Source organism: Bubalus kerabau, chromosome X (genome assembly GCF_029407905.1).
Source record: "Bubalus kerabau isolate K-KA32 ecotype Philippines breed swamp buffalo chromosome X, PCC_UOA_SB_1v2, whole genome shotgun sequence".
Taxonomy (NCBI): domain Eukaryota; kingdom Metazoa; phylum Chordata; class Mammalia; order Artiodactyla; family Bovidae; genus Bubalus; species Bubalus kerabau.
This window is the reverse complement of record NC_073647.1, coordinates 112,435,677-112,449,791: the sequence shown is the minus strand read 5'-3', so window position 1 is coordinate 112,449,791 and position 14,115 is coordinate 112,435,677. Positions and strand designations below refer to the sequence as shown.

General features: G+C 41.0%; 1 protein-coding gene across 3 annotated transcripts in view; it reads right to left on the bottom strand.

Annotated features, from left to right (window-relative positions):
* Nucleotides 1-14,115, bottom strand: part of ZC4H2 (zinc finger C4H2-type containing) — a 75,939-nt gene that overhangs the window by 22,171 nt on the left and 39,653 nt on the right. For 2 of the 3 annotated variants that reach the window (XM_055563238.1, XM_055563241.1), the window contains exons 2-4: nt 3,494-3,665; nt 1,457-1,629; nt 474-636 (exon numbers count right to left, since the gene is read on the bottom strand). In XM_055563238.1, coding sequence (XP_055419213.1) covers nt 474-636; nt 1,457-1,629; nt 3,494-3,665 — 508 coding nt within the window. The remainder of the gene's footprint in view (nt 1-473; nt 637-1,456; nt 1,630-3,493; nt 3,666-14,115) is intronic. The other variant, XM_055563242.1, reaches the window with a different exon arrangement.

Sequence of the window (14,115 nt, the reverse complement as noted above, 5' to 3'; positions counted from 1 at the left end):
GAGATGCAAATTATGTGTGTTCCAAAAAAAAGGTAATCACAACGATTACAGTTTTATTGCTCTATAGGGCAGTAACCATTTCTGGATTTAACACTGCAAACTTATTTCAGCATTCCTTTCCTTTCCTGACTATATAATTATCTGTTCCTCTAATGCTTCTGGAACCAGATTTGTAATGCTGCTTGTTCCCTCATTAATGATATACACTCACTATATATTTTCTGAGTCATGTTTCTAGCTTTTTGAAAATTATACTTTAGCAGATCCCACTGACATTCCTCCATTCTAACTCTTCTGGGAATACAAGGCAAGACCAGTGGGTCTCCTGCAGCACGCATGACCCTTTCTTCTGTGTCCCAAACAAAAGCTGTTTTAGAAAGACCCCAAATAAGACCAAAGCCCCAGACCCAACCTTCTGTGGGGCTGCTTGAGGATACCTTGCTTCCTCCACAGTCAATACACAGCTCACTCACCTTCATAGGTGGGGGCTGCTGCCTGAAGGTGGCTGTCTGTCGAGTGTCCTGCTTCCTAGCCACTTGGAGTTGTTGGGCAGCAGCGGCTGCGGCGGCCAAGGATTCAGGGATCGGGGGCTCCTGAGGCTCTGTCTGCCACTCTGCTTTCTGTTTCTCAAAGTAACTTTGGAGAAAAGAGACACTAGCTGGATCATTCTGAAAGCAAGGATAATCTTACCCCTCTTAAGGACTCCATGCTACAGAATAAAGAGGGTTGGGCTGTGGCTCACTGTAGAAAGCTCCTGCACCCTCTCCAGCACAAGGTTCTTCTCTATGCATACTAGGCCCACTGTCTGTTGGGAAAGGTAATCTTCCTGCTCCTTGGCTCTGACAGACTCAGGAAAATCAAGAAATCACAGGGCTATCTAAGTTCTCAAAGGACATTTGCCTACCCTCCATCCCAAGTTCCTCTGCAGCATTCCTATTAAGTGTCCTCAGGCCTCTGCTGACATACCTGTAGGAATAAGAAGCTCATCACTTCCACAGGCAACCTGCTCTACCTTAAGGAAGTTTGCTTCTTTCTACTGAACTGAACTTTATTTCTCTTTAAAGTAAGCCTAATTCTTAACTGTGAATCTTAAGATAAAGTTCTAAGTTAGTCCCTGGAGGCCATGAAAGCTCACCCTTCTGTATTTTCAAAGGTTTCTGGACACCTCTTGTAGACCTTGACTTGACTTCTAGATCTTAAGAGTCACAGACACACAGACACATAAAGTCATAGACATAGTCCTATATTCTCAAAACTGCACAAAGAACTTTGAAAGCCGTCTAGTAATTCTAGTCTAATCATCTAACAGCCCAACACAGAGACTTACCCAAGGTAATGCAATAAGTCAGCCACTGACTGGCCTGGGGCCATGACAGGCTTTATGTGTGTATATATACATACGTGTGTGTGTGTGCATGTGTGTGTGTGTTGCAGGGACAGGAGGTAGGCAGCTTACTCCAAGGAGAGCTTCTCCTCCTCTTCACATAGGTCAGGGAGCCTCTGCAGGCCCAGAGTCATGCGCAGGGCATCCACATGTTCCTTCAGTGGCTTATACTCATCATGTAGCCGCCGGGTAGACTCTAGCAGCTTGTTTAGGTCATTCTCAGACTGTTTGATAGTGTTTTCCATCTGGAACACAGAGTGAGGTAGGCACACAGAAAAAAAACTCCAAGATTCTCAGTGAGGCTCTACAGCTGAGTGGTTAAAAGCACAGGCTCCAGAGCCAGACCAATCTATGATCAACTCCTCAACCCACCACATATTCTTTGTGACTCTTGTCAAGCTTCAGTTTCTTCATCTATGTAATGGTGATAATAATAGTACCTACCTCGTATAATGTTGGTGAAGATTCAATGATTGAATTAATATAAGCTCTTAGTATAGGGGCTATCACAGAGTAAAGGCTCAGTTTTGTTTGCTGATGTTTAGTTGCTACGTCGTGTCCAACTCTTTGCTACCCCTATGGACTGTAGCCTACCAGGCTCCTCTGTCCATGGGATTTCCCAGGCAAAAATACTGGAGTGGGTTGCCATTTCCTTCTCCAGAGGATCTTCCTGACCCAGGGATCATACCCACACCTCCTGCATTGGCAGGCAGATTCTTTACTGCTGAGCCACCAGGGAAGCCCCTAAAAGCTCAATAAATGGTAATTATCATTCAAATATAGAACCTTAAAGGTGGAATGGTCCTTAGAACTCATGTAGTACACACACCACCACCATTTTACAGGTCAGAGAATTGAGACTCAGAGAGAAGAAGGAACTTTCTCAGAGAAATGCTTCTTAGGAGCAAAGTCTAGGAAAAGCCTCAGGGCTTCTGTCTCCCAGGCCAGTGGCCCTTCTCCTAGATCAGTGTTTCCCAAAATGCAGTTACCAGATAAGCAGAATCAGCTGGGAACTCATTAGGAATGTAAGTTCTCAGGTACCACCCCAGATATAAGCAATCAGATTCTGGGGTGGAGTCCAACAATCTGTGTTTTAATAGGACCTCTAGATGACTTATGAGGCATGTTCAAGTTTGAGATCCACTGGTCCAGATTTTCAGCCCCTTTGTGATTCATATCTTGTTTTTTCTCTATGCTTGGTTAGCTGGTAGCAGAACTACCAACTCTTAATAAGACCCTCATATCCTGTGATCTTGTGACACAGAAAATCCCAAGTAACTATTATCCAAATTGCATTCATATTTTCTTTAAGATCCTAGGCCTGGCAATATCAGGAAAGAAATATTGCCAGATAAATGAGTTTCCCAAGAATGGAAACTTAGCTCCTTCAAATGTAATTTAAAAACAAAACAAAACTATTTCTCATTATCATAGGCTCTAAGGGTTGGGAAGAGCCTTACAGATCAGCACCTCCAATCTCCCTCCTGGTGAAGGAATCACCAATACCATTGCCCAGACAGGTGATCATCCAGACTATGCTTTAATAACTCTAAAAAGTGGGAAACCTGTCACCTTAGCAGTCAGTTCATTCCCCGCATTCTAACAGTCTCCAAAAGAGATACTCAAATGAGGGAGCCCCAGCTTGGTAGGCTGGCAAAGATGATTTGTTTGGCCTAGTTGAAAGCTTTGGAGCCCTAAATTTAAGTTGGACCCCAGAGGCATCTGCCTGCTCAGTCCCCCCACCCAACCCCACCATCAGAGGCATCTGCCTGCTCTGCTTTTCTCCAAGGCTAGCTCTCAACTCCCAGACTCCCAGAATCAGAGCACATCAGAGCTGAATAAGATCTCAGAAGTGGCTGAATCCCTCTCATGGCACAGAGAGGGAAAATGAGGCCCAGAGAGAAGGAACTTGTCCAGTGATACACAGTCAATCAGTGACAGAACCAGGGCTGGATCTCAGAACTCCTAGATTCTTCCATTTCACCACAGCCTGATGTCTACTCCCCTAAGTTGGCCACAGTCACGTCTTGAGGAGAGGTCACAGCACTCACTACAGCCTATTCCTCCGCAAAGTGCCCAGAAATAGACTTCAGGCAGCCAGCCACATACCACATTGATATCAGCGTGGATGAGTCGGAGTTCCTCCACATGGGCCATCTTCTCCTGTAGCAGGAGGTCCATCTCCTGCTTGTATTCCTTCAGGTGCCTCTCCTCTGATTCAAGGGCCTCAAACTCAGCCTTCAAACGGGTTTTGATCTTTTCCATCTGCAGGGTCTTGTTCCTGCAGTCCCCCAAATGGAGGAAACAGATCAGCAGGAGGAGGAAGGAAAGGGAGAATGGAGTACAGAGTTAGGCCCTGAGCCAGGGCTATCTTGTTAAGTCATCTTTCTAAGTTTCCCTCTCTTTAGGCAGAAGCAACCTGAAGATATGCCCACAAAGGTAGGGGATTCTTCTAACATAAAAGCTCAGTGAGTCTCAAATGTGGGTGATTGAGTTCCTTGATGGAACATTCGCAAATGTGGGTCAGGTTTTAGCTGGTAGATTAATTTAAGGGAGAGTACCACTAGCATTTAATGGACATGGGACAGAAATGCTAAACAGTCCCAATGAACAGGAAAGTCTCATAACACAACATCCGGAAAACAAAACAAAACAAAACAAAACAAAAAAAACTCTAGATAAGCACTACCCAATACATTTTCTACAATGGAGGAAATCTTCTGTACCTATGCTTTATAATACAGTGGCCACCAAGCACATGTAGCTTTGTTATTGTTCAGTCCCTCGGCCATGTCTGACACCTTATGACCCCATGGACTGCAGCACGCCAGGTTTCCATCTTCTTCACTATTTCCCGGAGATTGCTCAAACTCATGTCTATTGAATCAGTGATGCCATCCAACCGTCTCATCCTCTCTTGTCCCCTTCTCCTCCTGCCTTCAATCTTTACCAGCATCAGGGTCTTTTCCAATCAGTAAGATCGCATTAGGTGGCCAAAGTATTGGAGCTTCAGCTTCACCATCAGTCCTTGCAATGAATATTCAAGGTTGATTTCCTTTAGGATTGACTGGTTTGATCTCCTTGCAGTCAAAGGGACTCTCAAGAGTCTTCTCCAACATCACAGTTCAAAAGCATCAATTCTTCAGTGCTCAGCTTTCTTTATATTCCAAATCTCACATCCATACATGACTACTGGAAAACCATAGCTTTGACTATATGGATATTTGTTGGCAAAGTAATGTCTCTGTTTTTTAATACACTGACTAGGTTTGTCATAGCTTTCCTTCTAAAAGACAAGTGTCATTTAATTTTATGGCTCCAGTCACCATCCACAGTGATTTTGGAGCCCAAGTAAATAAAACCTGCCACTGCTTCCACTTTTCTCCCTTCTATATGCCATGAAGTGGTAGATGCCATGATCTTAGTTTTATGAATATTTAGTTTTTAGCCAGCATTTTCATTTTCCTCTTTCACTTTCAGCAAGAGGCTCTTTAGTTCTTCTTTGCTTTCTGCCATTAGGGTGGTGTCATCTGCATATCTGAAGTTGTTGGTATTTCTCCTGGAAATCTTGACTCCAGCTTGAGCTTCATTCAATCTGCCATCTCCCATGACGTACTCTGTATGTGAGTTAAATAAGGAGGGTGATAACATACAGCCTTGACCTACTCCTTTCCCAATCTGGAACCAGTACATTGTTCCATGTCCAGTTCTAACTGTTGTCTCTTCTCCTTACACAGGTTTCTCAGGAGGCAGGTAAGGTGGCCTGGTATTCCCATCCCTTTAAGGATTTTCCACAGTTTCTTGTGATCTACATGGTCAAAGGCTTTAGCATAGTCAATGAAGCAAATGTAGATGTTTTTTCCTGGAATTCCGCTGCTTTTTCTATGGCCCATCAGATGTTGGTAAGTTGATCTCTGATTCCTCTGCCTTTTCTAAATTCAGCTTGTACATCTGGAAGTTCTCGGTTGACATGCTGTTGAAACCTGGCTTGAAGGATTTTGAACATTGCCTTGCTAGTATGTGAAATGAGTACAATTGTGCAGTAGTTTGAACATTCTTTGGCATTGCCTTTCTTTGGGATTGGAATGAAAACTGACTTTTTCCAGTCCTTTGGCCACTGCTGAGTTTTCCAAATTTGCTGGCATATTGAATGCAGCACTTTCTCAGCATCATCTTTTAGGATTTGAAATAGCTCAGCTGGAATTCCATAACTTCCGCTAGCTTTTTCTGTAGTAATGCTTCCTCAGGCCCACTTGACTTCACACTCCAAGTTGTCTGGCTCTAGGTAAATGATCACACCATCATAGTTATCTGGGTCATTAAGATCTTTTTTGTACCATTCGCCTGTGTATTCTTGCCATGTCTTCTTAATGTCTTCTGTTTCATGTAGCTACTGAGCATTCAAAATATGGCTAATGCAAGTGAGGAATTGAATTTTGAATTTTGTTTAATTTTAATTAATCAATTAAAATTAAATTTTAACAGTCACATGGGAATAATGGCTCTCATATTGGAGCACACAACTCTATAGGGTCTCCTCATCAGTTCCAGAAGAGGCAGGGGATGGGAAGAACTGCAGTTCATTTCTTTCCTTAGAAAAATAAAGCCTATTTCTGGTTGTTAATTCACAGATGCATACCATTGTGCTCAGTAATCCCACTTTATTCTAAGGAAATAAGTTAAGGAAGCAAAAAGTTAATACACATGGATATGTTTTCTGGACTACAAGTGAAATTGGACTGTTTGGCAGATACTAAAAAGAAGAATCATTATTAAGACTTGTGACCAGAAAATGTTGAAGATACTCAGTAAAAAAATTAAAACGTATATACACTAAGATGCAATTTCAAAATACATGTGCATGTGACTAAACAAAATTGGCAAGAGTACAGTTTCAAGGCTCTTTGGGACCACTGAAGCCTGCCTAAGTGAAAGAGCCTTAAAATTTAGGAAGGAAGCCACTCCAGGGCACACTGTTGTCCTCCAACTTGCTCTCTACTTTCTGGTTCTCAAGTTCTGTCTAACCATTTTCTATTACTCAGATTAGGTATCTCCTTTATTCTACCTCTCTAGCTGGCTTTCTTATCTGCCTCAGTCCATCCATCCCATGGTTATTCTTGATCCACACCCTGGCCTCTGACCTCAGCCTGTTTCTGTCTTCATTCTCTCTCCTTTATTAACACTGCCTGTGGCTCCTGCCTCAAAAAGTGATCCTCAATGGCACAGAACCACAGAAAGAATTATGCTAGTGGGTAGCTGATGATAGGGGGATTTTTTCCTTTCAATATTCAAAAATTTCTTTTCAAGTTATTATATTGCTTTTACCTTAGGAAAGGTTAAAAGGATGGATATTATTATCCCATTTGTAAAAAAGTAAATTGGGGGTTCGGGATGGTAAGTTGCCCAAGACAAGAGAGCTAGTAAATGGGATGTTGGCGTTTGAACTCAGGGCTCTCTAATGCCACCCACTACTCCACATGGCCTGATGGGAGTTACCAGGCTAAAGGGCATAATAAACATATTGAGTGTTCTTGGGATATCTGCTCAACTACCTTACAGAGGGATGATAATGGTTTTTCCTTGTCGATTAATCCACTATTTGGAGCCCCTCACATCTACACTTCTATTCTTTTCCACTAGATTACTCAGGGCTCCCTAGAGTCTCAGTCCCTTTGCCAGAAATCCAGGTTGGGGAATCTGTTGTGGGCCCTACAACTTTTGCAACAGTGTGAGAACTTCTTTGATATAATTGTTTTACAGTTTGTGGGCCATCTGCTTGGTGGCTCTATGACGGGGCTAAAGGCAACCTTCTTCAAGAAGAGTTATGCCACACACAGCACCTTCTAGGTTTGCTGCAGCCAGAGCCCCTATCCCCATGGTGGCCACTGCTGATCCGTGACTCTGCAGGAGAGACTCAATCAAAGGCAGTTTGGCCTTGGAATACAAAATGAAGCAGGACAGAGGCTAACAGAGTTTGGACAAGAGAATGCACTGGTCATAGAAAACACCCTCTTCCAACAATACAAGAGACAACTCCACACATGGACATCACCAGATGGTCAACACCCAAATCAGACTGATTACGTTCTTTGCATCCAAAGATGTAGAAACTCTATATAGTCAGCAAAAACAAGACTGGGTGCTGACTGTGTCTCAGATCATGAATTCCTTATTGCAAAATTCAGAATTAAATTGAAGAAAGTAGGGGAAACCACTACACTATTCAGGAATGACCAAAATCAAATCCCTTATGATTATACAGTGGAAGTGACACATAAATTCCAGGGATAAGATTTGATAGAGTGCCTGAAGAACTATGAATGGAGGTTCATAACATTTTACAGAAGGCTGTGGTCAAAACCACCCCCAAGAAAGAGAAATACAAAAAGGTTGTCTGAGAAGACCCTATAAATTGTCAAAAAAAAAAAAAAAAAAAAAAAAAAAAGAGAGAGAGAGAAGAAAAAGGCAAAGGAGAAAAAGAAAGATATATCCATCTGAATGCAGAGTTTCAAAGAATAGCAAGGAGAGATAAGAAAGCCTTCCTCAGTGATCAATGCAAAGAAATAGAGGAAAACAACAGAATGGGAAAGACTAGAGATCTCTTCTAGAAAATTAGAGCTACCAAGGGAACATTTCATGCAAAGATGGGCATAATAAAGGACAGAAATGGTATGGACCTAACAGAAGCAGAAGGTATTAAGAAGAGGTGGCAAGAACACACAGAAAACTACACAAAAAATATCTTAATGACCCAGATAACCACGATGGTATGATCACTCGCCTAGAGCCCGACTCCTGGAGTGTGAAGTTAAGTGGGCCTTAGGAAGCATCACTATGAACAAAGTTAGTGGAGGTGATAGAATTCCAGCTGAGCTATTTAAAACCCTAAAAGATGATGCTGAGAAAGTGCTACACTCAACATGCCAGCAAATTTGGAAAACTCAGCAGTTCCCACAGGACTGGAAAAGGTCAGTTTTCATTCCAATCCCAAAAAAAGGCAATGCCAAAGAATGTTCAAACTACCGCACAATTGCAATCATCTCATGTGCTAGCAAAGTAATGCTCAAAATTCTCCAAGCAAGGCTTCAACAGTATGTGAACTGAGTATTTCCAGATGTACAAGCCAGATTTATAAGTGGCAGAGGAACCAGAGATCAAATAGCCAATATTCATTGGATCAAAGAAAAAGCAAAAGAATTCTGGAAAAAACAATTTACTTTTGCTGCACTGACTACACTAAAGCCTTTGACTATGTGGATCATAACAAACTGGAATATTCTTTAAGAGATGGAAATACCAGATCACCTTTCTTGCCTCCTGAGAAACATATATGCAGGTCAAGAAGCAACAGTTAGAACCAGATATGCAGCAATGGATTGCTTCCAAATTGGGAAAGGAGTACGTCAAGGCTGTATATTGTCACTCTGCTTATTTAAGTTATATGCAAAGTACATCATGCAAATGCCAGACTGAGGAAGCACAAGCTGGAATCAAGATTGCTGGGAGAAATATCAATAACCTCAGATATGCAGATAACTCCACCCTTTTGTCAGAAAGCAAAGAGGAACTAAAGAGCCTCCTGATGAAAGTGAACGAGGAAAATGAGAAAGCTGGCTTAAAACTCAACATTCAAAACATAAAGATGATGGCATCTGGTCCCAACACTTCAATGGCAATAGATTGGGAAACAATGGAAACAGTGACAGACTTTATTTTCTTGAGTTCCAAAATCACGGCAGATGGTGACTGCAGCCATGAGATTAAAAGGTGCTTGCTCCTTGGAAGAAAAGCTCTGACAAACCTAGACTGCGTATTAAAATGCAGAGACATTACTTTGTCAACAAAGGTCTGTCTAGTCAAAGCTATGGTTTTTCCAGTAGTCATGTATGGATGTGAGAGTTGGCCCATAAAGAAAGCTGAATGCCAAAGAATTGATGCTTTGGAATTGCAGTATTGGAGAAGACTCTTGAGAGACCCTTGGACTTCAAGGAGATTAAACCAGTCAATCCTAAAGGAAATCAATCTTGAATGTTCATTGGAAGAACGGAAGCTGAAGCTACAATACTTTGGCCACCTGATATGAAGAATTGACTCATGGAAAAGCCCCTGATGCTGGGAAAGATTGAAGGCAGGAGGAAAAGGGGACCACAGAAGATGAGATGGTTGGATGTCATCACCAACTCGAGAAACACGTTTGAGCAAACTCCAGGAGCTGGTGATGGACAGGGAAGACTGGCGTGCTGTAGTCCATTGGATCGCAAAATGCTGGACATGACTGAGTGACTCACTGCAGATGGTGACTGCAGCCATGAAATTAAAAGACGCTTACTGCTTGGAAGGAAAGTTATGACCAACCTAGATAGCATATTCAAAAGCAGAGACATTACTTTGTCAACAAAGGTTCGTCTAGTCAAGGCTATGGTTTTTCCTCTGGTCATGTATGGATGTGAGAGTTGGACTGTGAAGAAGACTGAGCACTGAAGAATTGATGCTTTTGAACTGTGGTGTTGGAGAAGACTCTTGAGAGTCCCTTGGACTGCAAGGAGATCCAACCAGTCCATTCTGAAGGAGATCAGCCCTGGGATTTCTTTGGAAGGAATGATGCTGAAGCTGAAACTCCAGTACTTTGGCCACCTCATGAGAAGAGTTGACTCATTGGAAAAGACTCTGATGCTGGGAGGTATTGGGGACAAGAGGAGAAGGGGACGACAGAGGATGAGATGGCTGGATGGCATCACTGACTCGATGGACGTGAGTCTCAGTGAACTCCGGGAGTTGGTGATGGACAGGGAGGCCTGGCGTACTGCGATTCATGGGGTCTCAAAGAGTTGGACACGACTGAGCGACTGATCTGATCTGATCTGAACTGAGCGACTGAACTGAATTGAGATGATATATAGAGCACTCTAAATTTCACTATCCCTACGTCAATCTACAAAAGGGATAACTGAGATTCAGAGTGATACAGTGCCTCACTCTGATTCATACAGCCAGTCTGTGGCAGTGCTGGGCCTAGAACCCATTTGTGCAGAACCATATTATGAAAGGAACATTAGCTTTAGATTCAGATAGAGAATAATTCCTAATTCTGCCTCTGACTAGCTATTTGCCCTTAGACATTATGAATAACAACTATATTTATAGTTTAATTGTATTCATTGTGCACTGATTCTGTACCAATTATAGAGGGCTTAATGATACATTCATTCAACAAATACTTACGGAACGTCTATCACATGCCAGCCACTGTACTAGCTGCTAGAGATAGAGTGGAGAAACAGGACAGTCTGTGGAGAAGAAGCTTCCTCTAATGAGGAAAATAGACCCTGAACATGTGTAAAACAAAGTGATGAATAATATGGATGAGATGCAGATTACAATGGAAGGACACACCAAAGGGTTCTAACATATTCTGAGGGGCACCATAGTCAAGGGGGCAGTCAGGGGAAGCTTCCTTGAGAACCTGAGAATGTGACATCTAAGCTAAGACCTGGAGAATATGTAGGACGTAGCTGGTGGGTAGCAGATAGACACTGAGTAGAGTATTTCAGGCAGAGAGAATACTATTAGCAATGGCCCTGGAACTGAAAAGGACATGACACATTAGAGGAACTGAAAAAAGGTCAGTGTGGCTGGAACATCTACTGCAAGAGGTGTGTGTATAGGGGGAGAAAGTGTCTGTGATGAAGGTAGGGAAGTTGCCAGAATACAGCCTGGGGACTGAGATAAGGAGTTAGTACATTTATCTTCTGGAGAAGGGATAATTGTTATAGAAATTTAAGCAGCAGGAGAGTGATATAATCTGATTATCTTATTTTACTTCTCTCAACCCTGGTCTCCTCATAAGTAAAACAGGAATAATAACAGCACTTAACTTTCACAGGTTGCATGGTAAGGGTTAAATGAGCTAAGACAGGAAAAGTTCCCAAGCAGAGTATACGGCACATGGTGGGCAGTCAACAAATAGTACCTCTCCCTGCCCACACTGCCCATCTCTTCTGTTATGGCTATCTCCTTTACCATAGTGGTTTAAACTTTGTTATAAAGAGTCTACAATGGGTACAATGTATGTATAATGTATGTGTATGCATGTGTGCACATGTACTAGCATGAGAAGCAAGGTATATTACCACTTACTAAGATTATAATAATCATTAGCATAAGAATAGTGGAATTTTATAGGGCTGGCTCAAGCCTTTCTAATTTGTAATCTATTCAGTTAAGATACTAGCAATTAGTACTAAAATCAGGGGTGAGAAATCAGGGGTAAGAGGTCTCTCTCATTGACACTTTGTATAAATCAACATAGCATACATTTCCCTGCTTGGGTGAGTGCCTTTTATCTAATCCTTCCTCCTCCATGTCTTCCATCCATGTCCAATATTGCTTATAGACAACTCCAAGTTGTTGGGCAGGATACACTGTAATCCCAGATTAAATAAAAATAAACCAAAGGTTTTCACCTGGTGGGGTCACAGTTAAAATGTTGCCTGGATTTGGAAAATCAAAGGCACAAAGGCTTCCTCAAAGCACCATGGTATTTTCTCTCCTTCAGGAGGAGGACTGTCATCAGCAAAATGGCAACTTTGTCCTTTGGGTATGAGGCCCAGGGTAGTCACAGTCCAAGGTGTTTGGAGCCTTTTTCTATTGTCCACTGTGGCAAGAAATGCCAAGGACTGCAGACCCCAACTAAGGAGCAGAAGGGCTGACTCCTTATTATGAGAGGGAAGCAGAGTTATTTACTGTTATTTCTAAAGTCATTTTCTCGGGGTTGGGGGGCGGGGAGCCTGGCCCATCCTTTAGTGGAGGGACAGCTGTATTATTACGGCTTTTGATGGTACTACAGTTACCTCTTAGCAGTGGTCTATCCTGCTTATGGATATGCAATGGCTTCAGCACCGTTTGTTGCAAAGACTGTCCTTCCTTTGTTGGATTACTTTTTCACCTGTCAAAAATCACTTGGCTATACTTCTATGGGTCAATTTCTGGCTTCTCAATTTTGTTCCAATTATCTATATGTCTGTCCCTTTGCTGATATCACCCAGTTTTAATCACTGTAGCTATGTAATATGTTTTGAAACCAGGAAGTGTGATTTCTACCACTTTATTTTTATATCTCAAGATTCTTTTAGCTATTCTAGTTCTTTTGCCTTGCCATATACATTTTAGAATAATTTTGTCTATATCTACCAAAAATCTTTCTTGGATTTTGGTGGGAATTTTGTTAAAGTTGTATATTGATTTGGGAGGATTTGTGTCTTTATTATATTGACTCATCTTCTAAACCCTGAATACAGTGTCCTTCTATTCAAATCTCCTTTGATTTCTTTTATTAGCATTTTGTAGTTTTCAGCAAAAAGTGCTATACATTTTTGGTTAAATCTTTGTCAAACTTAGGTATTTCATGCTTCTGAATACTTGTAAGTGGTTTCATACTTTGTAAACATAGTTTCCACATGCATATTGCTATTTATAGTGCTGATCTTAATTTTGCAATCTTGTTGACTCACTTATTAGACATAGGAGTTTGTTTTGTTATTGACTTATCAGGATTTCCTACATTCCAAATCACGTTATCTGAAAACAAGAACAGTTTTATTTCTCTTTCCATATTGTATGTCTTTAATTTACTTTCTTGTCTAACCTCTAGAGCTATATTGACTAGCAGTGCTGAGAGTGGACATCCTTGCTTTGCTCATGATCTAAGTGGGACAGCATTCGTTTTTTCACAAGTGTAATGTTAGCTAGCCAAAGGCTATTTGCAGATGTATTTTATCAAGTTGAGAAAGTACTCCCACCATCCCCCTCCCCGACTCATAGTTTTTTAAGAGATTTTATCATAAATATGTGCTGAATTTTGTCAAGTGTTTTATCTGTATTTCTGGACATAATCATGATATTTTTCTTGCTTAGCCTTTTAAAATGATATGTAACATTGATTGATTTTTTAATAACAAATTAACCTTGCATCTCTAGAATAAATCTCTTATGGTCATGGGGTCATTTCTTTTTATATATAGTTGAATTCTATTTGTTAATACTTTGATGATGATTTTTACATCTATAACCATGGAAGATTTTAGTTTGTAATTTCCTTGTACTCTCTTTACCTGAAATTGGTATCAGGACATTAAGACATAAAATTAAGATGTAAAAGACATAAAATTAAGACATAAAATAAATGGAAAAGTGTTCTTTCCAATTCTGCTTTCTGGAGAGACTGTTAAGAGTTGAGGTTAATTCTGTTTAACCATTTGGTAGACTTTTCCAGTGAAAGCAAATGGGCATGGAAGTTCTCGTTTGGGGAGTTTCAAAATTAAATTAAAAATTTTTAATTTTCTAAATAGTTTCAGGGTTATTCAATTTATCTATTCTATATTGGAATAGTTATGGTAGTGTTTTTTTTTTTTTTTGAGAATTTCTCCATTTCATGTAATTTCTTTAATTTACACAGCTAGAGTTGTTCAGATTATATTCTTTACAGCCAAAGATGGAGAAGCTCTATATAGTCAGCAAAAACAAGACTGGGAGCTGACTGTGGCTCACATCATGAGCTCTTTATTGCCAAATTCAGACTTAAATTGAAGAAAGTAGGGAAAACCACTAGACTATTCAGGTATGACCTAAATCAAATCACCTATGATTATACAGTGGAAGTGAGAAATAGACTTAAGGGACTAGATCTGATAGACAGAGTGCCTGATGAACTATGGATGTAGGTATGTGACATT